Source organism: Nymphalis io, chromosome 27 (assembly GCF_905147045.1).
Source record: "Nymphalis io chromosome 27, ilAglIoxx1.1, whole genome shotgun sequence".
Classification (NCBI taxonomy): domain Eukaryota; kingdom Metazoa; phylum Arthropoda; class Insecta; order Lepidoptera; family Nymphalidae; genus Nymphalis; species Nymphalis io.
In genome coordinates this window covers 3887296-3909803 of record NC_065914.1, presented here as the reverse complement: position 1 = coordinate 3909803, position 22508 = coordinate 3887296, and the positions used below count along the sequence as shown (strand labels likewise).

General features: G+C 35.9%; 2 protein-coding genes across 3 annotated transcripts in view; both read left to right on the top strand.

The window, feature by feature from the left end:
- The window catches only part of LOC126778745 (fatty acyl-CoA reductase wat-like), a 56370-nt gene that overhangs the window by 14718 nt on the left and 19144 nt on the right, over positions 1 to 22508 (top strand). The gene's annotated exons all lie outside the window — the stretch shown is intronic.
- On the top strand, positions 1933 to 13981 carry LOC126778845 (fatty acyl-CoA reductase wat-like). Of its 2 annotated transcripts, none has more exons than XM_050502553.1 (11): positions 1933 to 1994; positions 4240 to 4414; positions 5029 to 5119; positions 5651 to 5773; positions 8966 to 9090; positions 10277 to 10435; positions 11291 to 11400; positions 11934 to 12001; positions 12268 to 12460; positions 12976 to 13156; positions 13532 to 13981. In XM_050502553.1, the coding sequence occupies exons 2-11, from the start codon at positions 4245 to 4247 to the stop codon at positions 13917 to 13919; spliced, it is 1608 nt and encodes a 535-aa protein (XP_050358510.1). In that variant the 5' UTR covers positions 1933 to 1994; positions 4240 to 4244; the 3' UTR covers positions 13920 to 13981. The 2 variants fall into 2 exon arrangements, with proteins under 2 accessions (XP_050358510.1, XP_050358509.1); XM_050502552.1 differs by lacking the exon at positions 1933 to 1994 and adding an exon at positions 3328 to 3590.

Genomic DNA, 22508 nt, shown 5'->3' with positions numbered 1-22508 from the left:
ATATAATTTATAGTCGACGCTGTTTTGATTGCTTGAAACTTTTAAAGACATTTTTGACGTTTAATTTATTGTGTAAGTATAATATTTATCGCGTATTTTATTAACAATATTCAAAATAAAATCTGTTTAAATTAATAACATTATTCCGAATAAAATTTGGAATAAAAAGCCGAGATGGCCTAATGGTTAGAACGCGTAAATCTTAACCGATGATCGTGGGTTCGAACCCGGGCATGCACCACTGAATTTTCATGTGCTTTTGTGATTATAATTCATCTCGTACTTGACGGAAACCTGCATGTGTCTAATTTCATTGAAATTATGTCATATGTGTATTCTACCAACCCAAATTGGAGCAGCGTGGTGGAATAAGCTCTAAAACCTTCTCCTTAAAAAGGGAGAGGAGGCCTTCGCCCAGCAGTGGGACATTAACAGGCTGTTAATCAATAAAATTTAATTAAATTAAAGTTAAAATCAATATATTTTTATGTTACGGTACTGTGAAATTGTGAATAAATAAACTTAGTGAGTTGTTTTTTTTATATAACTTATAATTCGCTTTATTATATTTAAATTTGAACAGATTACTTTTTCTTTAAATGTTAAATGAAATTTATTAATCATTAATTTGAATTGAAAATAAATAAAACATAACGAATAAATATACAAATTAGAAAGTTGAATAAAGAAGCACTGCGCTTTTTGGTGTATCAAAAATACAGAAATATAATTAATAAAAGTCTACATTTTAAAACATGATTTGAATTGAAAAAATATCGCAAAGAACTTTGTCCCTGTCGGAGGTTCCTCGATCGCACATATAATTAAAAATATTTTTTTTTCATGTATTCCTTATAAATCAAAAAAAAATGGTAGATTTTCCTTTGAACTCCTCAAAATCTGCCATTTTAAAGTACATAATGCCTATTTGAGTTAAACACATTAAATATTTCAACGTACAACGTACGTACGCACCGGCGTCATTTCAATACGGCTTATGATAAATTTAGATTCTCATTACACACCTATTAAAATTTTCGTTAACGTATTTATAATAGTTAGGGTTCAGTTACTAGTAAGTCAAACAGAATTTTATTTTATATAATTGGCGCATTTCGGAGACAAGACCGACTCGTATGCTGTGCTTACGGCAAAATATATTAAGCTCTTTTATGAGGTCATGTGCTTATCGTCTCGAGTAAAAAGAGAACCAGAACTTTTTTTTTAAACTATAATATTTATAAAGTGGGACTCTGGCTTCACGGAATAGTTTACCCTGGTGACACTTACGGCGTGAGGAAAAGGAAAGCAATACGCTGACGAATTTTTCAGCGAAGCGAGTCAGTGGAGGCACTCTCCTTGTGCGCTCGGCCCGCAATCTGTTTCTGCGACATGACGTTTAGAAGAAGACCACCCTCTTCCACCAACTCTTGCTACCCAGCAACAATCTGTGACTGTTGTGAACGCAATCTCCTAGCCCAACAAAACCCAGCACAAACATACCCTGGGACTCTCAGTGTCATGAAGGTACCCGAAAGTCTGCTCAATTCATTTGACTAGCAATATCCGAAGTCAATGGGACTGTGGCAAGCGAATAGGATAATGGGAATGGAAATATGTTGCCTATATATTATCCTAGTAGACTTTATCAGAACTCCGAGAAGAACCAACACTTTTATATATATATATATATATATATATATATTACTAATTTTCATCAATATGACGATGAAAATTGTTGGTTCTTCTCGGAGCTCTGATAAAGTCTACTTGAATAAATCTTCTATTGTATCCGATATTTACAAATCCAGTATTCGAGAATAAAAAAAATGTTTTACGGAACATTATATTTGATAAATAAACTTAAGCTTGCCTTTAATGTTATCGATATAAAAGGAGGCAAAAAAAATTATTTGGTTTATATTATTGGTATTGCTAACGCCTCTCGCATTCACTACCTAATTTCGAGAATCGACTTCGTCATCGTTGGAAAGGTAAGATATCCATTATACAGAATAATTATTTGGCTAAAACAATGTTTGGTTAAACATTGATTAAAATAAACGTTATATAGAATCCGACGTTAACAACATTCCCTGATTAGAGTAAGTAGCGACTTACAATATTTTTTCGATTACGTTGAAGAAAATAACTTTATATTAAAAAAATAAATACAATAGCTGTTTTTGGAGTCAATACTATGTAAATAAAATCCATCGTCCTAAATGACTAAAGGTAAGGACTAAAGCCTTGTTTCAAGAAAGGAGACGTGAAATAATTTTGTAACTGTATAAGTAACAATACTTTCTAAATTGTTCGAACGATGCAGATATGACATTATTATTTACTGGTGGTAGAGCTTTGTGCAAGCTCGTCTGGGTAGGTTTTTTTTAATATTTGCCGGGAGGGCAAATGACTCTACTCCACCTGATGGTAAGTGGTAGTAGAGTCCAAACGCGACGATGGCTAGTACAGTCGGGAAGAATGTTCTGCACTAGCCACCTTCGCCTTACCGGCCCGCAAGATGCCACTTCACGCCTCGTTTGAAAGAACCCGGGTTGTAAGAGGAGGGGAACACGTGAGCTGGTAAGGAATTCCATTTTTTGGAAGTGCGACAAAGAAAGGAGTTGCCAAATGTCTTTGTGCGCGATGGAATTGATGTCACAGTTAGGCGGTGACAAGGCCTCCAGTAGGTACTTAGCCGTCCCAAAGGTGAGCAATATTTCACGCAAGACCGTACCTGTGTTTTGTACAACAGGCACAGTTGTTGTGGCGTGAAAAAACGCCGCACCTTGTTTAGAACTCCGATTTTCCGTGAAGCTGTTTTTATACCATCCACTCATCTGATGTTCTACCTCAAAACAGCAGTACTTGTTATTGTTGTGTTCCGGTTTGAAGGGTGAGTGAGCCAGTACAGGCTCAAGGAACATTAAATCTTAGTTCCAAAGGTTGGTGGCGCATTGGTTATGTAAGCGATGTTTGACATTTCTTACAATGCCAATGTCTAAGGGCTTTTGGTGACCACTTACTATCAGGTGGCCCGGCCCATATGCTCGTCCGCTTTCCTATTCTATAAAAAAATGTCTTCTATAAGTATAGTTTGTTTTACTTTTATTTTTCATTGTGTATTCTTTAAATAATACTTTGTATGAATAAATAAATTAATTCTATTGACATCCCACTTGTTTGTGTGGTACGGGTCAAATAAGTTAATGATTTAAATTGTAATAATATATTTTTTTTATTTGGTATGCATTCATAACATAGTAGTGTTGAAAAATATTTTACAATAAAATCAAATTACAATATGTTTATTCAAATAGACTTTTACAAGTACTTATGTATCGTCAAGCGCTACCACCAGTACGGAGTGTGAACGACGATTGAACTGTTCTGTTCATAATTAATTATTCATTCTGTTTTTTTGTCGAATATTTACGCATTTATTGATCATTTAAAGGTGTTTTTGTAAAGCCTGGGTTCAAATCAGAGGTCAGGCCAATAAAAAGTTATTGGGTTTTTCTATCGAAAATTCTCAGTAGCAGCCTGGAGTCTGGAAATTGGAAGTGTATACTCCCGTGAAAAAGCAGGTATAGCCGTTGGTCCTGCGTGAACTCTTACCGGTCGTGTCAGATTGACGTCCCATCGGATTATGAGAGTCAGGAAATAGATAGTGAACTTGTGTTTGCGCACACACTATAACATGGCCTGTGCAGTTGGCAATCTCTCTTGAGATTGGGCGCCGTGGCTGAAATTATTATTATTACCTATAGGATTTATTATCTGAGTACAATCTCTCTAACATAATTTTTAATTTACATCAATATTTGCATAATATTACTCTATAACTTAAATAGTATAGTTTATCTCATGTAGTTGTGCATTGTCTCTGTGTGTGTGAGTTGTCTCTTTCAACTTATTTCGTGTTATTCTGATTTCAAATAGTTTTTTTTTAATTTAAATTCTAATTGTATTGTTTTACTATAATTATATTAAATCTTGTACATCTATCAGTTCAATATATGAGCCTTCTACTCACACGCCTTGAGATTAGTACTGACAGGACGCCACACTCTCATGGCTTACTGGCAATACTAATTTCAAATCAAAACTAATCAAAGATAAACCATAGACAATTACTCTTTTAATTACTTATTTTTACTTTATTAGACATTAATAGTCTTCCTATGTTATCACACAGTATTAATAAATATTTTTGTATTTTTTTTTTTGTTTTAGACAAGATGAGGAGCTTCAAAGCTATACAAGAAGAAGCGCGAGCAACGAATGATTCAATTAAGAGGGCAATTTTAAGCGGAGACTCTTCCGTGCAGAAGTTTTACGACAACGCTGTGGTCTTTGTCACTGGCGGGTCAGGATTTCTTGGCAAACACATGATCGAGAAAATCTTAAGGTGTTTAGAGTTTGGACTTTTTTTCTTTAAGATCTTACGTCTTTACTTGAGCGTTTGTTTTAATGGCACTGCATAGTACTTATAGTAACTCATTTGTGGGCAATGTGTACTGTTTTAGAACAGAATCTCAGAAAACTTTCAAACTGCCTTTGAAATAATGCCCTACATTCACCAGTTTTTTCAAATTTATTATTATACTAGCTGACCCGACAGACGTTGACCTTTTTTTATTAACGCTGGAAAAACGCCTTAGGCGTTTCCCCTACGGGAACAGTATGTGGGGCTCGCCGGTGTTCAAGGCGCCGAGTGCGCCCATACTAATAAGTCAGTGAGAAGACCCACGAAAATAACCAGCGGTACCCTTTCCGTCTTGAATCGGAGCGCCACGGGATCGCTTGCGCATGCTACCGTGGACAAATGTTGTCCTGTCTTAGCTATGGTTTCAATTCAAACTGGAATAAATAATAAAAAAAATATATATTTCAAAAACATAGTATTATAATGCTTTTGAATATACAACACTGTTCGTTTTGTTTTTTGGCGTCAGACGGCGTGAGGTCTGATACGATATAATGCAATTGCCTATACCCTGAGAGTAATTATTTTTTTATTAGATCGTCTAATGTTAGAAAAGTCTACATGTTGCTCCGAGTTAAGAAGGGGAAAGCTGTCCAAGAAAGACTTAAAGCTATTTTGGATGATCCGGTATGTTGCGATCCTATTTATATTATAAATGTAAAAGTTTGTATGTTTTGTTATTTAATCACGCAAATCAGCTTGACGGATTTGGTTGTAATTTGGAACAGCCTGCCATTACCAATCATTGGAAAACAACTAGTGTTAGTATAATCTCAGATCAGCGTTGCTTAAAAGCAACATGCTGCGGAAAATTTAAAGCACGTCTATTGGTGTTTGTGTGTTTTAGACACACATACACACACATGCAAGAGAAACAGAAACACAGATAATCGGAGAGCCTCTGCAGGCTGTAAAGGTTTTAGTAGGACGCTGAGCAACCACCTTTCGCCCATTAATTAATTTTGGTTTTAATTTTATTTTGATATTCCTTATTATGTGCGACAATAGTTTTATTATTTTTAGTATTAATAAAACGAATGTGGAGTATGAAGAGATATATGAAAGTAGAAGCTCAGTGTGATAATAAAACTCAGCGGTTCGAGTCAGCCACTTGACAAACAATAATAGTATTCATTACGTTAATTGTTTTCATTTTAGCTTTTCGAAGAACTTCTGAAGGAACAGCCGAACTTTGTTAACAAACTCGAGATTGTAGAAGGCGATTCTAGCGAAGATAACCTCGGTATTGATGAGAAGACTTGGGCGAGGTTGAGTGACGAGGTAATGAGGCGATTTTACTAAGGTTCTCTATTTAGTCAGCGAATAACGTGAATTCCGTGGTAAAAATATCCAACTATTAGGCTAAGGCTTCTTCATTTTGAGGAAATGGTTTGGATCTTACTCTACCACACTACTACAGGGTTGGTAGATACACATGTAGCTCTGACACATGACGGATCTTACTCTAAGGCACTACTCCAGGGTTGGTACACATGTAGCTCTGACACACGTAGGTTTCCTCACGATGTTTTTCTTTACCGGCGAGCACGATATTAACAGCAACGTGTTGTGCAGAAATGTGCCAACTGATACAATATATATTATTTTAAAGACATTTCATAGTACTATGTGACAACATTACTGTTTATAAAAATGGATTCCATTTTTAAATCTTAATCACTTATTAGTGTGTCTGTGTCCATTGTAGATTAATAACTTTTTATTTGTTAAATTGCTGCACTATCTAGTTGAACTAGTGGCTTGAGGTAAGGACCCGGAGGTCCTGGGTTCAATTCCCAGGTCGTGCCAATAAAAAAAGTTATCGGGTTTTTCTGTCATAAAATTCTCAGTAGCAGCCCGTAGTCCGGAAGTTGGAAGTGTGTACACTCCCATACCTCGGAAAGCAAAAAAAGTAAAAGTAAAGAAAGTAAAACCGTTGGTCCTGCGCCTGAACTCTTTCCGGTCGTGTCGGATTGCCGTACCATCGGATTGTGAGAGTTAGGGAATAGTGAGTGCACCTGTGTTTGCGCACACACTTGTGCACTATAATATCTCCTGCGTAGTTGACTAGGGCGTAGGGCGCCCTCCAGCCAGGTGGACCGACGACCTCAAGAAGGTGGCGGGCACCAACTGGATGCGGAAGGCGGAGGACAGGGAGCTTTGGCGCACCTTGGGAGAGGCCTATGTTCAGCAGTGGACAACGATTGGCTGTTGATTGATTGATTGATTGTAGTTGACTAATCACTCTTGAGATTGGCCGCCGCTAGTCCCCCAACAGTGTGCGCGATATTCCTTGTGTGTATCATCGTGTCTTAGCAGCATGGCGCCTCGTTCTACTTCCAACTCTCTACCTTTACACTCTGCAACAAATGGTCAAGAAACGAAAAAAGAGGATAGTATCACAGCGGTTGCACTCCCTCTCGCTTAAAGTGCACCTCAGCAACATTAGAGGGTTGCACTCTAATATCGTGCCAGTCCACTACCACCTTGAGACTGAGAAACCCCACCTCTTGTTTTTTACGGAGACGCAGATTGGTTGTCCGTCTGACATATCGTATCTTTCCTACTCACGTCCGGAATGATATCTTTTTTCGGCGTCTCCGACGATTTGAAGACACCACATTTTCGGTAATTCAGGCTTTGGTGGACACGAGTATGGAAAAAATCCTGTAAGCCTGTGTCTACAGCAGTTGTACCCCACAGCCAAATAAGTGTTTCTGGGGGATTTTAATGCCCACCAAAAAGGGTATTTCTATACCAGGACACTGATCATGCTGGGTTAGAGACGCGAAGGCTAGCCTTAGCGTTAGATCTTACCCAGATGGTCCATGGTGCTACACGGGTACCTGACGTTGACTCGCATAAGACCTATTGCTTGGACCTTCTGTTGACAACTGATCTGGACCGTTACTCAGTGTCGATCTCTTCACCGTTAGGTAAGTCCGACCACTGTCTGGTGAAATTTGTATCTGTCTACTCCCCGCCAAACCCTAGCCCCACTGGAACTCGGCGGGTGTGGCGATACAAGTCAGCAGGTTGGGAGGGAATGCGCTCTTTTCTTGCATGTTATCCTTGGCAGCGTATGTGCTTCTCTTCTGGTGATCCCATGATTAGCGCGCAAAGTGTGACAGATTTTCTACGTCTTGATATGGAATATTTTATTCTGTTTTCAGACGTGCCACTGTCCACTAAAGCTCAACCTTGGTTCGGACCTTTATGCGGACGCGCTGAAGCGTTGAAGCATTAGGCTTGGGTTGACGCTCGTAACCGAAAAGCGAGGGATATACGCAAAAAAAAAAAGAGAGCCTTTTATAATATAATAAGCTATGCAAAAGTCACGCTTCAATCACATTAGTCAAATATGGAACAAACTAGCTTTGTACCCCTCGGGTATCAAAGCGTATTAGTCCCTAGCTAAATAGGTTGACGCAAACTTTTGTCGGCCCTCACTACCTCCTCTTCAGTAGCCTGACGGGACGCTAGCTCACACCGCTGAAGAAAAAGCAAATCTGTTTGCGTGACACCTCCAGCAACACCTAGCGCCGACACTCATATGAGTGATATACGCATTCGGCAAAAGGAAGTTCACAAAATGCTACGCAGTCTAGACGTGAACAAGGCTAACGGACCTGATGACATTCCAGCAAGCAGGAACTGTGCGCCTGAACTGTCTCCTATCCTAACACGTCTGTTTCGCTTCTCTCTTGAGACTGGTTAAGTGCCTAAGACCTGGAAGCTTGCTAACGTGCTAAAAAGGGTAGTCGTGCTGACCCTACCAAAATACTAGGCTCCTGACGTACCTGGAAGCCAATGACCTTCTCAGTGACCAACAGTACGGGTTTCGGCGAAACCGGTCCACTGGTTATCTTCTGGTGTACGTCACACACATCTGGAGTGAGGTCATCAAGAAACACGGGGAGGCACTTGCAGTTTCTTTGGATATCTCGAAGGCCTTTGATAGGGTTTGGCATGACTGTCTTATCAGCAAGCTTTCTGCATATGGCCTGCCTGCTAACCTGTGTGCGTGGATTTTAGACTTCCTGAGGAATCGATCGTTACGAGTGGTGGTTGATGGCCACTCGATACATTTCGGAGAATGTGCTCAGGAATTACACGAACTGATTCCTCCCGCCCCCTTTTACTATGGAACGGCCAGGCAAACGCGACCAAAGCGCCATAGGTACATAGTGGAAATTAGCCTACGTACGAAGCGCTTTGAATCTACATTCATCATTCGCACTGCAAAACTGTGGAATGCTTTGCCAGAGTCCGTATTTCCTGATAGGTACAATGTTGGTGTCTTCAAATCCAGAGTAAACAGGTTTATTATAGGCAAGCGTGCTACATCCTAGACCGTGTCGATGCTTAACATCAGGCAAGTCAACGGTCAAACGCTGGCCTATTAATTGTAAAAAAAAAATCTCTATCTCTGTCTTATCTTATTATTTGTTAAATTTTTTATTATTATTTCAGGTCAACATAATGTTTCACGTTGCAGCCTCGGTAAATTTTCGTGAATCTCTAAAGATGGCGACTTTCATTAACATTAAAGGAACCAGAGAGTTTATAAAATTAGCTAAAGCTTGCAAGCATTTAAAGTTAGTATTTAATATATTATTTATATAAGTATATATTCTATAATTACGGTTTAAGTAATCGTACTGGCCCATCCATCAATTATTTATTTATTAGAGATAGTGTTTACTTTAAACTTTAACAAATAATTTCCATGACACATCCACGAATCAAAATTAAAATCCACTGGACCGGATAAAATTAAAATTAATTGAATATAATTTTTTTTTATAATTTATTATCAATAACTTCACATACGGAACTAGCAAAATTTGTCCGGAAATTTGGCTTTCCAGTTATAACAAAATAGTAAATAAATTCCATATTATCTCTTCTACAATAAATGATTTATCAGGAATTTCTATTTAAGGTTATCAATTGAAATTGATTCGTGTTAAAATATTTAATTGCCGTTTGCTCAGCAATGTCTTGATCTAATGAAACATAGTACAAGTACTTAAATTTTTAAAATAATGAGTTCGTGTGGCATTAGAGAAGACGTACCCAATATTCTGATTTCGTATCCGATTAATTTAATTTCGAGGGTTTATGTTGAGGTTCTTGGTCCTTTTATGTTTCTCATTCATGATTTAACATTTATGCCGTTATGGGTTTTATGCCCGAAATTTAATATATCTGTAGAACAGACAAACAAGCGTATGGACGAACGTTTGTGCGCTAAAAATTTTATATCAGTAACAGCCTGTAAATGTCCCACGGCTAGGATAAGGCCTCCTCTTCCTTTTTTTGAGAAGGCTTGGAGCTGCTCTAGTGCGGGTTGGTGAAATACACAAGTGGTAGAATTTCAGTGAAATTAGACATGCATGTGTCTGTGGTTGCTCACAACGTTTTCCTTCACCGTCAAGGACGGGGTGAATTATAATCACAAATGAAGTACATAAAATTTCAGTGGTGCTTGCCTGGGATTGAACCCACGATCATCGGTTAAGATTTATATACATAAATACATACATTTTTATAATATATGTTTGGTTCATTTGAGAGGCTCGGATTTGCGATTCAACGTGCAAATGCTCAATTATTCTTGCTACCATTCCACGCTGTAATTGTTTCAACAGTTTTTTTTTAAATATTTTAGTTATGTCCCCAATGTAAATATTTCTTACATACATACATAATTCTTACTAACATACATAGATATATGTTTAAATTTGCACTGCAACAATTAAATTCGTTTAATGTTCGTAGGTCGGTTGTCCACGTGTCTACAGCGTACTCCCACGCCACAAAGGATCGTAATAAAGGAGATGTTAAAGAGGATTTCTACCAGAGTCCAATACCTCCTGAAACAATGATACAACTCGCTGAATGTGTGAATGACGATAAACTTGATGCCATGATCGAACCGTGAGTACAAGATCGTATAAAATTACTATTTACTATGTTCATATGTGTCAAAAAATACTGTGTTCCATCTTTTATTGATCCTAAGCCATTCATGACTAGCTTCAGCTCGGTCAAATTAAATCGCTTATATTATAAACTAGCTGTTATCCGCGGCTCCGATCTCGTTTAAGTATAAATAAAGGAAAGAAGTAAATTATTTTTTGTCTATGACTTTAAAGTAAGAAGCATGAAATGTCATTCTGGTTAGAAAAAAGGATATTAAGGATTTTATTTTTTTTATTTTAGAATAATGATTTATCACTGAACTTACTGTTTATCCCTATAGTTTCATATATATCTTATAGTGTCTTAAATGTCTTGAAAAAAAAATTATTTTGTACATATACTCCGATTTATGATTTTGTTGCTTAAAAATTCCAGGATCCATCTACGCCGCTGGATATAGTTGATAGTGTAAATGAGCGAGCGTAACAATATATTTTTTTATTCTATCAAACTCAGGTTAAACAAAACTGTTTAATTCCCTATAAACTTTATTCATAATTAATAATCGAAGCACCTCTTTGTAAACATAGTAAGTCTTTGTGCAAGCCCGCCATCACCACCCACTCATACAACAGCAATACTTGGTATTGTTGCGTTCCGATTTGAAGGATAAGTGAGCCAGTACCTTGATGAATAAGTCAGGAAAAGTATTATATTATTTGTATAGATAACAACAAAAATACGTATGTTTATATAACTTTTGGTACTCAACTGATTTTATGGAGATATAATACTAACAGTTAACAGGTTCGTTTGACGTTTCCTAACTAAAATAGAATACTTATTCATATTTTTATTTTCACTTTTAAGATTTATGGATCAATGGCCAAACAGTTACACAATCACAAAAGCAGTCGCTGAGGACCTCGTCAGGGTCATGGGAGAAGGCTTGCCTATTTGCATCGTTCGACCAGCTATCGGTAAAATATACGTTCTAATAAGAATCATTGATCATCATTAATCGGGTTAGTCAAGGATTAAGGCCTAATTTTTCGGACGACATTGAGCATGTAGTAAGTAGTCACAGCCTGTGAATGTCCTACTATTGAGCTAAGGCCTCCTCTCCCTTTTTGAGCAGAAGGTTTGAAGCTTATTCCACCACGCTGCTCCAATGCGGTTTGGTGGTACACATGTGGCTGAATTTCAGTGAAATTAGACATGCAGGTTTCCTCACGATGTTTTCCTTCACATGATTCTGATCAAAAAATACATTAAGTATTAGGTGAGTTCCCTACGGATCATATAACTGAACCTTGATTTCTTAATACTCTGTTTACATAATTATTATTGTAAGGGCATTCAGCATATACTCACACACTGCTTACTGGCGTACTGCCAGAGTTTATAGATCCCAACTAACTCTTCATTTATCATATACGCTAAGATCTCCCGGACAATTACTGTTATTGGCTAACTGGGCATATCCCAAATAGTAAAATGTTTTATATTCCAGTTATATCTGCGTACAGGGAGCCAACTATCGGATGGGTGGACGTTAAAAACGCGTATGGACCAAGCGGGGTGAGCAGCCGTCATTAATATAAAATTAATTCTTTTGTAAAGTTTATATTGGAGAAGATTCGAACGGAACTTATATAAAAAATGGATGTTGTTAAATTTGATTGAGATTAATAATAAACTAGTAATAGAGCGTAGACTTACAAGACATTTTCCTATAATCCTCCCATATATAACCCCCTAATCTTCCTTCACCACGACAACTCCCAAAAGCCCAAAGACAGATTACTAATTTTATAGTCATACTACATATCTTCGCTTATTTTTAGATAATTCTTGGAGTTTCATTAGCCGTTATACGTACTTTATTGGCTGATAATATAAAAATCGACTTTGTACCTGTGGATCTCGTCACCAATACAATGCTAACTGCAGCATTGGAGACACACGACAGATATATAGCAGGAAACCAACAGCCAATTATTTATACAGTTAGTGGCATAAGAAATCCACTGACTTTCAGTAAGTATTGAACTAATATGAAGCCCAAGTCTCAATAATTATTTTCGTATTATATGGATTTCTTCTAAGTACTAAAACTTTGTAATGTTAATGTAATGTTGGTAAAATGTTTGTCACCAATTTTGAAAGCTATATGCAACTGCTATGATTTACTCTTGCTAGACATATATGTACTCAAGAATTTCTTTGAGATTCTGTAACCAAGAGATTCGTTACCTAAAATGTCCCAACACATATCAGCTGTAATGTATGTGTGGGTTAAGGCTTATGAAATGAATCGCATTAATACAATTTCCAAATGCTATGACATTTATGGTATGGCTATTAATTTTATTGATCTTTTTAGTGACTCATAAAGAATAAGTTGCCGCAATCGAACATCGCATGAACCTTCTCCTTTTGCTTCTCCTTAACTTCGCTCGGCTTTAATAAAAACTAAATCTTGTCCTAACCCGAAATTTGAGCGAAATCATTATAGCCATTTCCGAATAAATGAAATACTTTTCGCATTACAGGGGAACTCGTGGATGTTATAAATAATGAAGCGAGGCCTTTTGCACCTACAAAAGCATTATGGTATTGCGGCGCATTTATTACCCCATACAAGTTCCTGTACTTAATACTAACTTTGATATTACATTACATTCCTGCTATTATCGTTGATGGATGCTGTTTGTTGACTGGACAAAAAGCAAGGTACTTTTAATACGTTTATAAGAATTTTATAAGAATGTTGTCCTACGTCTGGAAAGAGTTCAGACGTAGGACGACATTTCCGAGATAAAAAAGTGTATACACTGCCAACTCCAGGCTGCTACTGAGAATTTCTCGACAGAAAAACTAATAATATATCTCCTTTATCATACTATTGTTAAGAACACAAACATTATAAGTATAAAAATATTTTTATCACTTTTATTTATTATTAATTTAGGTTACAGATTTCTGAGATTATTATTAATCGTCGCTGGAGAATTTAATTACTGCCTTTTCTATAAGTACAATATATGAGCATCATACAAGTTACGATAATGATGTGAAATAATGTTTTTTTTTTTTTTAAATTTGCAGGTTATTAAAGGTATATAATTTGGTGCAATCCCTTTCGTCAGCTTTAAGGTTTTTTACAAACAATGAATGGCTCTTCGGCGATGCGAACACTCTGAGTCTACACAACAAGTTATCGGAAACTGACAAAGTGATATACAATTGTGATATTTCATCTGTAGACATAAAAGAATCAGTTTTAATATGGACTTACGGAGTTGTAAAATATATCATAAAAGAAGACATGGAGAACAGAAGTTACGCCTTATGGAAACAGTCAGTGTTGAGAATAGTACATTATATAGTACTCCCATTGTACTTGTACGGGTTATTTAAACTGACGTCGTCTGTTATTACATTTACATATTTTATTTTTGTTATGTTATATCAATACCTTTTTGTATTGTTTTAAATTTTAACGTCAAGATACATGGTAATGTAAAAAATTAAAATCTGTCAGACTATTTCTAGTTATTATAATCTTTCTTCCGTTTCTTTGTCAGCCTCTTATATTATTTCATCTCGATTTTTCAAAACCAAGTAAACCAATCAACCAATGAATCTAATTCTAAAAGGTTTTAGGGTTACTAGAAATTAGCTTCGTATATATCGTTGGACGAAATTTGGATCATAATCACAGTGTATCGTTACCCTTTCCGACTCTTCCAGTACGGAAAACGCGCTTTTAGTAATATAGCAGTTTAAAAAGAAGTAAAAATGTATAAATTTAGGTAATTTTCTTGTATGTACTAATTATTTGTTAACCCGAAAAGCCCTATAATATATAACATGCATATTCATAATAATGAATATATGTATGATCTGACCCAAATTAAATGCCGGAACTACGCTTTAATTTTTCATTAATGTAAATCAACGTTTTATATTACTTTGGGTATCAAGTTCGACCATGAATTTAGCCGTACACAAATAATAAAAATAAAATAGTATTTAGAATATATATTTTTTCTTTTTCTGGCTTGTATGTACACTATTTCAGCGCAAAATATTTTTCCTCAATGTCACCACCTCTCCTTTTCGAGGAGAAATTTCTAACCACTAGGCCATCTCAGCACTCGTATATTAAGTAATTCCATCTATAAAGTTTAAGTTAGCCAGCGATATAAAAACCGCAGGTTCAAAGCCTTGGACTATTAGTAATTTCACAAAAAAAAACTTTTTTTATAAAAAAAACTTGTGCCAAGTATTGTTTCATTGTAGGTCTCATGTCAATTAAGTAGTCACGTGTAAAATGTCAAAAGTTTTAAAATCCTAAAAAAAATATTGTGATGCTGGTAATAAAAAGGCAGGCACATTAAAAAAACATAAATATAAATTAAAAATAAGACACCAAAGACATGGACAACCGCGGGTTTTGTTGACACAACGATACTTAGTATTATTGTGTTCTAGTGAGGGTGATTGAGGGAGTGTAATGCACAAGGGACATAATATCTTACTTGCCAAGGTTGGTGGCGCATTGGTGATGTAAGCGACGATGTAACATTTCTTAAAATGCCAATGTCTATGGGCGGTGGTGACCACTTACCAACAGGTGGCCCATACGCTCGTCTGCCTACCTATATTATAAAAATAGAACTGTTTGTGTCTGAGGAGATACAAATATAAGAGAGCTACTCTATATCAAATTACATTACATAAACACTAAATTATTTATGATATGAAATAAACATGAGGCTTAATTATACATTTCATTTTTAAAATAAAAATACGTCAATTGATACGTAACGATGTATACACTAATAACGTACTTCTAAATATAATAACAAAAGAAAATTGAATTGAACTCACTATTTAATACTCAATAAAACAAATTTATAAGTACAAAACATGTTTGTTAATTCGTAAAATAGTTACAAACATCACACATTCACAAATTACCTTCCAAGCTAAAACCCATTTTCATCTTACTCGAATCCGATGTAAAATCGAATTACCCAAATTCCGAACTAAGTGTGGCACGAAAACTATATTATTTGACGGAGCACAGCTTTACAATTCATTACCAAAAGACGTTATAAATGCAAATTCAATTGATATATTATGGAATGGGACACGTACGACCTAAACTCTCTGAACTAAAATGGACGGCGGAGGTCCCGTCAGCCGGGCTGATGCATGGAAAAAATGGAAGTAACAATTTTTATTATTTTTGAAATCTTCAGGAGTACATGCAGAGTCAATTATTGGTTAAGCCAGTCTATTGGTAAATCAAATAGGCACAGACGGATTTGACATATATCAAAATTTTACATTTATTCAAGAAAATGATCGTGATGATGTAAATGTGTTATTAAAAAAGATTGCTAGCCATTTTAATGTTAAATCAAATGTCACATTGATGAGATATAAATTTTTCTCACGAAACCAAGAAATCGGCGAGTCGATTCAAGAGTACGTTACAGCGCTGCGCCTTCTAAGTAAAGTTGTGAATTCTTGATATTAGAAGAGGATTTGATCAAAGATGGAATTGTATGCGATGTTCATCAAATTACGGTCCGGGATCGTTTACTGAGATGCGATGAGTTAAATTTAGAAAAAGCGATAAAGATTTGTCAGGCAGAAGAAATATCAAAGGAAAGTCAGAAGGAACATCAAATGAGCAGTAAGAGTGGTGTTGGGGGCACCGCGTACGTCGATAGCGTCAAATTGAGAGGTCGCAGCCAAGGTGCAGTTCCGAATTGGAGGGATTGAGCGCAGACTAGTAAGACTGCTAGCACTTCAGCTTCGGGACGCCAAAGTTTACGCAACATTAATGCGGGTAAAAGGTCTTGTTCAGGGTGTGGTTCTATACAATGTGATATAAAAGGTGAGTGTCGAATTACCCAAATTCCGAACTAAGTGTGGCACGAAAACTATATTATTTGACGGAGCACAGCTTTACAATTCATTACCAAAAGACGTTATAAATGCAAATTCAATTGATATATTATGGAATGGGACACGTACGACCTAAACTCTCTGAACTAAAATGGACGGCGGAGGTCCCGTCAGCCGGGCTGATGCATGGAAAAAATGGAAGTAACAATTTTTATTATTTTTGAAATCTTCAGGAGTACATGCAGAGTCAATTATTGGTTAAGCCAGTCTATTGGTAAATCAAATAGGCACAGACGGATTTGACATATATCAAAATTTTACATTTATTCAAGAAAATGATCGTGATGATGTAAATGTGTTATTAAAAAAGATTGCTAGCCATTTTAATGTTAAATCAAATGTCACATTGATGAGATATAAATTTTTCTCACGAAACCAAGAAATCGGCGAGTCGATTCAAGAGTACGTTACAGCGCTGCGCCTTCTAAGTAAAGTTGTGAATTCTTGATATTAGAAGAGGATTTGATCAAAGATGGAATTGTATGCGATGTTCATCAAATTACGGTCCGGGATCGTTTACTGAGATGCGATGAGTTAAATTTAGAAAAAGCGATAAAGATTTGTCAGGCAGAAGAAATATCAAAGGAAAGTCAGAAGGAACATCAAATGAGCAGTAAGAGTGGTGTTGGGGGCACCGCGTACGTCGATAGCGTCAAATTGAGAGGTCGCAGCCAAGGTGCAGTTCCGAATTGGAGGGATTGAGCGCAGACTAGTAAGACTGCTAGCACTTCAGCTTCGGGACGCCAAAGTTTACGCAACATTAATGCGGGTAAAAGGTCTTGTTCAGGGTGTGGTTCTATACAATGTGATATAAAAGGTGAGTGTCCAGCGGTTGCGCGTATTTGTACGTTGTATCGTTTTTCAAACAGTGCTCATAATAAGGTCAAGCATGTATATGAAATTGAAGATGACAATAATGCTAGTAATATCAAATCTTCCGATGATAATTTTTTAATTTCTGTTATAGCAGGTAAAAAAAATACTTTAGATTACTGGAGCCAGGAACTTATTTCTATATACGGAAAGTAAAATTTTAAATTGGATACAGGAGCTGATTACAACGTTATGTGTTAAGAGTTAGGTCTTAATGATAATATTATAATTAAAAAAGAAATATCGTATATACAAAACACGATACCAATCAAAGGAATTTGCTTTATGCCTTGGTCATATAAAAATGTGACATACATGATATACATTAAAATTGCAATAGCTGACATGTAATGTAATAGTGTGTTGGGTCAGAAATCATGTGAGATTTTAGGCTTAGTAAAACGTATAAGAACAATTGAAATATCGAATTATAATTTTTTTCGAATTATCGAATTATAATTGTTGTTTATATTAAAAATGTTTTTGAAGGATTAGGATGCTTACCGGGAAAGTATCATACAGTTGTTGATCAATCCGTTTCGCCTGTCATATCGGCATCCAGAAAAAATATTCATGGCTTACAAGATTGATTAAGAGAAGAGTTGGAAAAAATGATTCAGTTAGGTGTTATTAGGAAAGTTTCACAAGACATTCAACGGGTTCATCCGTTGGTACTTGTAGCAAAGAAAAATAATGTATCATACCTCTTACGATTGATTTAGACAGAGATAACTGTCACTTTTCTAACTTAGATAATTTCAATAACGTCCATGAATATGAAACCATAGCACATCTTAATGCACAGGTAAAACCTGACTATCCCATGTTTTCCTTCAGTACTGTCACCAACGACGCAGTTATAAAGCACGTGTCCGCTATTACCTCTGACGCGACGGATGGTGACGGTATAAGCAGAAAAGTGATAACCTTGGTCCTGAATAAAGTTGTGCCTGTCCTCTGCCATCTATTTAACTTCTCGTTACCCTCTAAAACGTTTTCTAGTACCTGGCGCGTTGCCCATATTATTCCTATCCCTAAAATTTCAAATCCTACAACACCTTCACACTATCGACCAATTTGTATTCTTCCTTTTCTGTCTTAAGTCTAAATCACAGCATGATATCTTAAGCCCTTTCCAGTCTGGTTTTCGTTCGGGACATTGTACTGTGACGGCACTTACTAAAGTTCTTGATGACATTAGATACGGATTAGACCAAAGACATATATGTATAGCTTTACTAGACTTCAGCAACGCGTTTAATACGGTTGACTTTGATATCCTCCTAGCCATTTTGGACTCACTCAACATATCTCCAGATGTTGTCGAGTGGTTCCGAACCTATTTATATGGACGCCAACAGCGTGTACATGCTGGAGACAGGTTCTCATCGTATTGCTCTCTCAGTGCCGGTGTTTCCCAGGGTAGTGTACTTTCGCCGCTTTTATTCTCTATCTTCATCAACACTGTTACCAATCTTCTCTCCGTCCCTTTTCACTTGTATGCCGATGACCTGCAAATCTATTTGACTACACCAGTTGAGAATATTACAGATGCTTAAGCTAAATTAAACTCTAATCTTATCATTATTACCTGATGGAGTAAATCATTTGGATTATCAATAAATGTCAGGAAGTCACAATTATGCACTATAGGCACCCCTAAGCAACTTTGTTAAGTTGACAAAATTGACCTACCTGATGTTATTTTTGATGGGATGACTTTGCCTAATAACAATGTTATTTTTTTTTTATAGAATAGGAAGACGGACGAGCATATGGGCCACCTGATGGTAAGTGGTCACCAAACGCCCTTAGACATTGGCCTTGTAAGAAATGTTAACCATCGCTTACATCACCAATGCGCCACCAACCTTGGGATGTTATGTCCCTTGTGCCTGTAATTACACTGGCTCACTCACCCTTCAAACCGGAACACAACAAATTATTAAAAATCTAGGAATTATAATTGGATGCTTCCTTTACCTGGCGACCAAAGGTTGTTGAAATTAGCCGTAAAATATTCACGACAATCTATTCTCTTCAAAGGTTGAAAAACTTCCTACCCACTAAAACCAAAATACTACTTGCTAATTGCCTTCTGCTACCAATTTTGGATTATGCGGATGCGTGTTACCCTGATTTGTCTTGCAGTGTACATGTACATGTACAAGTACATGCATTTTTATTATATTTTTTGAGTTCAGTATAGTTAATTATTTTGTCACTGATGGGCATTAGACTCTAAAGACGCATACAGTTTTCTGTAGTCTATTGCTTCATAAGTAGAACGTAATTTTTTCGGAGGTTTATATTTATTTATTTGAACATAGATTTGATTGTGATCTGACGAAGTTGACGACTTAATAATAGCAAAGTTAAAATAATTTGTTTTTATGTTAGTGCTCACATGATCTAAGATAGATTTTTTTGTAGCAGAATCCCTTGTACAATAAGCTTTGTTTATTTTATTTAGAAGTCTGTGGCCAGACTCATTTGTTATTTGTTTATATTTCAGCAGCTTCTTGTTATTTTCTAACAGGCTAATGTTAAGGTCGCAAACACAGTAGCCCTATTTCGTTGCTGCAATTGGTTGTCATATAGCTTAAGAAGCTGTTCGAAATTTGAATCACCAGGATTGTATACTTCTCCAATATCTATTGCAAATTTTTCGATTTGTATCAATAGGTAGTTGTTCCCAAGTCGGTAAATTGTCGCAACTTGGTTGTATTTTAAGATGTCGTGTACATAGGCCGACACTCCACCTCCTCTCACATCTGTCCTATGATTGTAGTAGTATGTGTAATCTGCAGTTGTAAAACTAAATCTTCTAATGCTATTCAAGTTTCAGAGAGTAGAATGACATGAACAGTAGTTGGTATCGCTTTTATAATGCATTTTAATTTGTCTAGTCTACCTTTTGTCTTTATACTTCGCGCGTTTAGGTACAAAAACGATAGTCGTGCCTTTTCAGTTTGTAATTCTCGGTAATCATTAACTATCTGGTAATTTATCGTATCAGCTGGCCTGCTGTCTATTGTTGGTGTTTGGAGTTTTTTGGGAACGTTTTAATAATAGTCGGTGTTCCGTTCACGTATTTAATTGCGATATCGGTTTCTCGACTACTTACGCGTTGGGTCAGTACCTCCTTGATATGTAGGTAGTATTTTTGCTAGGCCGGAGTCTGGTCAGAAAACATTTTCAAATTGTTAGGTAAAACTACCCTATTTAACCTATTTTTGAGAAGTAATAGTGCTGTATCTGGCTTGTCAAAACATACTTTGATCCTACGGGTTTTCCATGGACTATATTTACCGATACGGAAAATTGTGACTGGTTTTGGAATATCTTTAATTATCTGAACGATAATTTTAAGTACTTCTGTCTCATCTCGAAGATTCTTCTCTTGAATATGAATAAAGTTGTTTTCAGCTATCCCCATGATTATGATATATTTTTCTCTTTTTTTGCGGTCTTGTAAGTCTCAAATTATTTGTTCATTTGTATACATATGTTTATTTTGGGTTGCGGGCGTTGGGCTTATTTTTAATTCATTAATATTTGTTTCAAGTGATTCAATTTTCTTTTTATCATTTTTTATTTTTGATTCTAATTTACTTAATTGAGATTTTACATGATCATGTTCTAATGACATTCTTGAAGTTGCCGTTTTGATATCTTGTATTTGAGAGCTGATATCTGCTATATTACTACTAAACAATTTTTTAATTTCATCATGTGAAGACTTTAAGTCTGTTTTTATCTGTTTTTACCGTTCCAATGCAATCACTCATTTGACCCATCATTTGTGTGTTCCAACCGACATTCGTGTCTAATAGTTAAGTAATGCGGGTTAATTCGTTACGCACCAATTTCATTTCTTCCGAACACTGACATTCCTGATCAGCTGGCTGTTTTCGTTTGCGAAATGTTATTTGTGAGCCAGGAATTTCACCGCATATTTTTGATAGATCAGGTTGTGACCCACCGCCAGTAACAGTAGGGGTGATCGCGTTACATTCATTATTAATATCTTAAACTTTCAAACGCGCAGTGATTGCAAAATAATTTCAATAATACTTCAATAGTATAATATTGAATGTACAACTTACTTGCAGATGCGTATCACTTATTACCATTTTCTGTAAGGAAATTTAAGATGCTTATAATATTTAGGATTAAGTACTAAGCGTACTCAACCCTTGATATTTATTATTTTTTAATTTTGTATTTTATATAAGTCAACAATTTTGTTTTATATTGTTACGCCTTGAAGACAAGACCGACTCGAGAAACCCGTAAATCATTTTCCATTTATCAATACACTTCAAAGCTCATGTTGCGAATGAATAATAAATAAGGTATATTGTACTGTACAAGATTTAATTATGATAAAATTATACATTTACTTTCATATATAATAAATTTATTTCATTGAACATAATGTTATAGTTACGATGATTAAAACCCTACGTGAATAAAAGCCTATGAAAATATCAATAAGTACTGTTTTCACAGAGCCATTTACTCTAAAATTCAAGAGTATTTAAATAATATCAATTGGATGATATTTTATGCATATGCAAGTCAGTCGACGACATGGTTGCAGTATTTTATGAACAATTACAAGTTCTAATTCGGAAACATGCACCTAAATCAAGTCATCGTAGTAATAAATATACATTCTGGTTTAGTTACGGGCTAATTAACTGCATTAAAGAAAAATATAAATGCAGTCAAAATTCGTAAATACAATAATCCACGTGATATTCTAACGTTCGATTTATTAAGAAAGAGATGCAATAAACTTTTAAAAGATTCCTACTATTTTCTATTAAGGTCTAATCCTAAGCTTATTTGGTCCTATGTTAAACTAAAAAAAAGACAATTAACACATACCCAACTAAAATAAATTGCAATTCTAATGTGGCTACCCAGGGTGAGGACATATGTAATCTCTGTGCTAAGCACTTTTCCTCAGTCTTTAATCGGTCTGTGTCTATTTTTACTCAGCCTAATCCTGTTAAGGCCTTAACCGTTAATAGTTGCCTTTACTCTCTATCATTCTCCTCCGGCCAAATCCTTAAAGTTTTAAAAGGTCTAGATTCTTCAAAAGGGGCTGGTGCGGATGGTATACCAGCATTATTTGTTACCAAGTATGCTGATGAATTAGTCAAGCCACTTACCTTAAACATCAACCGATCATGGAGTACGGGTGTCTACCCCTCAG

Coding starts and splice junctions, on each gene's coding strand:
- LOC126778845 (XM_050502553.1), top strand. CDS start 4,245: ATGAGGAGCTTCAAAGCTATACAAGAAGAAGCGCGAGCAACGAATGAT. Junction 5,774..8,965: donor GGGCGAGGTTGAGTGACGAG/GTAATGAGGCGA, acceptor TTATTATTTCAG/GTCAACATAATGTTTCACGT. Junction 10,436..11,290: donor CTTGATGCCATGATCGAACC/GTGAGTACAAGA, acceptor TTCACTTTTAAG/ATTTATGGATCAATGGCCAA.